At 36.4% G+C, this 1634-nt stretch overlaps 1 protein-coding gene across 1 annotated transcript in view; it reads left to right on the forward strand.

The window, feature by feature from the left end:
• The window catches only part of POSTN (periostin), a 37984-nt gene that overhangs the window by 11468 nt on the left and 24882 nt on the right, over positions 1 to 1634 (forward strand). The window contains 2 exon segments of the mRNA XM_023724921.1: positions 59 to 205; positions 725 to 914. Of these exon segments, the coding sequence (XP_023580689.1) occupies positions 59 to 205; positions 725 to 914 (337 nt within the window).

The raw sequence follows: 1634 nt of genomic DNA on the forward strand, positions 1-1634 counted from the left end.
TCTGTGGTCATTGGTTAGCTCTGATTTTTGCCCTTTGATTTTCTCAAACTAATTACAGGTTGTCACCGTTAACTGTGCTCGAATCATCCACGGGAACCAGATTGCAACAAATGGTGTTGTGCATGTCATTGACCGCGTCCTTACACAAATCGGCACCTCCATGCAAGACTTCATCGAAGCAGAAGACGACCTCTCATCTTTTAGGGTAAGTACAAGACGTAACAGCAGATTGTTTTCAATACTAAAATGCCTCCTCTTTCCCCATTGAAATCTAAAAACAAGAAAAATGCTATTAAATAAATTTGACAAAAATGTAACAAATATATTTCTTGAAATAAAACTATTTTCATTTGACACAGGAAAATAATCTCATGTAAAATAATATTGATGTGGACATGATAGACACAGAATGGTTAGTTATGTGACTATATGCACTTAGTTCATTTAGAAAACGTTCATTGCAGTTATTGTACATACCGCTCGCTGGTGACTGCTATAGTCACACAAACGTTGGCAGAACTCCTGTTCTTGCAAACAGATTTTGTGGGAAAACTGGAAGACACATAGTTGTTTGTGCCAAAAAGGAACGTTTTAAAGCCCTAACAAGGATAAACTTCTATAGTGAAGGAATCAACTCCTAAATGTCAGCCTAAGGCTAAGTGTGTTGGCATTTTCTTTTGGATTTGCAAGGTGCGAGCCTTTAAAAAGCTCATTTGTGTTTCAGGCAGCTGCCATCACGCTGGATATATTGGAGACCCTTGGAAGAGATGGTCACTTCACGCTCTTTGCTCCAACCAATGAGGCTTTTGAGAAGCTCCCACGAGGGGTCTTAGAAAGGATCATGGGAGACAAAGTGGCTTCTGAAGGTACTGAACTGTCTTTCCCTCTGAGACGTCTCCCAGGAAGAGAAGGAAATTAAAAAAAGATTCACTCTTGCCAATATTATTAGCTTTGATAAGCAAAGACAAAGAAAAGATTTTATTCTGAGGTCAACAAGAAAAATCTTAAAAGCTAGAGAAAGAGTAGGCAGGGTGTAATCCTTAAATAATGAGAATACCCTAAAGATCACATTGTTTTGGTCTACTGCTTTCAAATAAATAAGTAGCAGACATTGAAAAGGATTAGCAGGAGTTGAAAATAAATACTAGATCATCGAATTTTTATATTGTAAGCATATAATCCAATGCTTTTAATTCTTAATTTATGATAAAAAGATATCTGAGTTGATAAAACTACATGGTTCTCTTGCACCTTGACTTATTGATATAGAGGAGCATTTGGCTTCCTTCCAATCACTCTGTTTTCAAGTAAATTTTACACTGTGACTAACATATTTCACTCACTCAGCCTTTCCCAAAACACGTTTAACCAATTTAAGATGAGAAATTTTGAAGACAGATGTGTAGACATAATATAGTTGAGGCATAGATCCCTCCAAATGTCCTTCAAGAAATCATCTTGATTTGGCTACTTGCTAGATTTCATCTTTAAGGAATTATGTATCTTACTCTCAACTTCTATTAAAACCTCTTCATGAATTACATATAGATATTCTGTTATGAGCAGCTACTGCAAAATGCTGGTTAGGTGTTTTGGAATATGTATAACTAACAAAGTCCCTGGGTGGTGCAAAA

The sequence above is a fragment of the Trichechus manatus genome, unplaced genomic scaffold, assembly GCF_000243295.1.
Source record: "Trichechus manatus latirostris isolate Lorelei unplaced genomic scaffold, TriManLat1.0 scaffold00270, whole genome shotgun sequence".
NCBI lineage: Eukaryota > Metazoa > Chordata > Mammalia > Sirenia > Trichechidae > Trichechus > Trichechus manatus.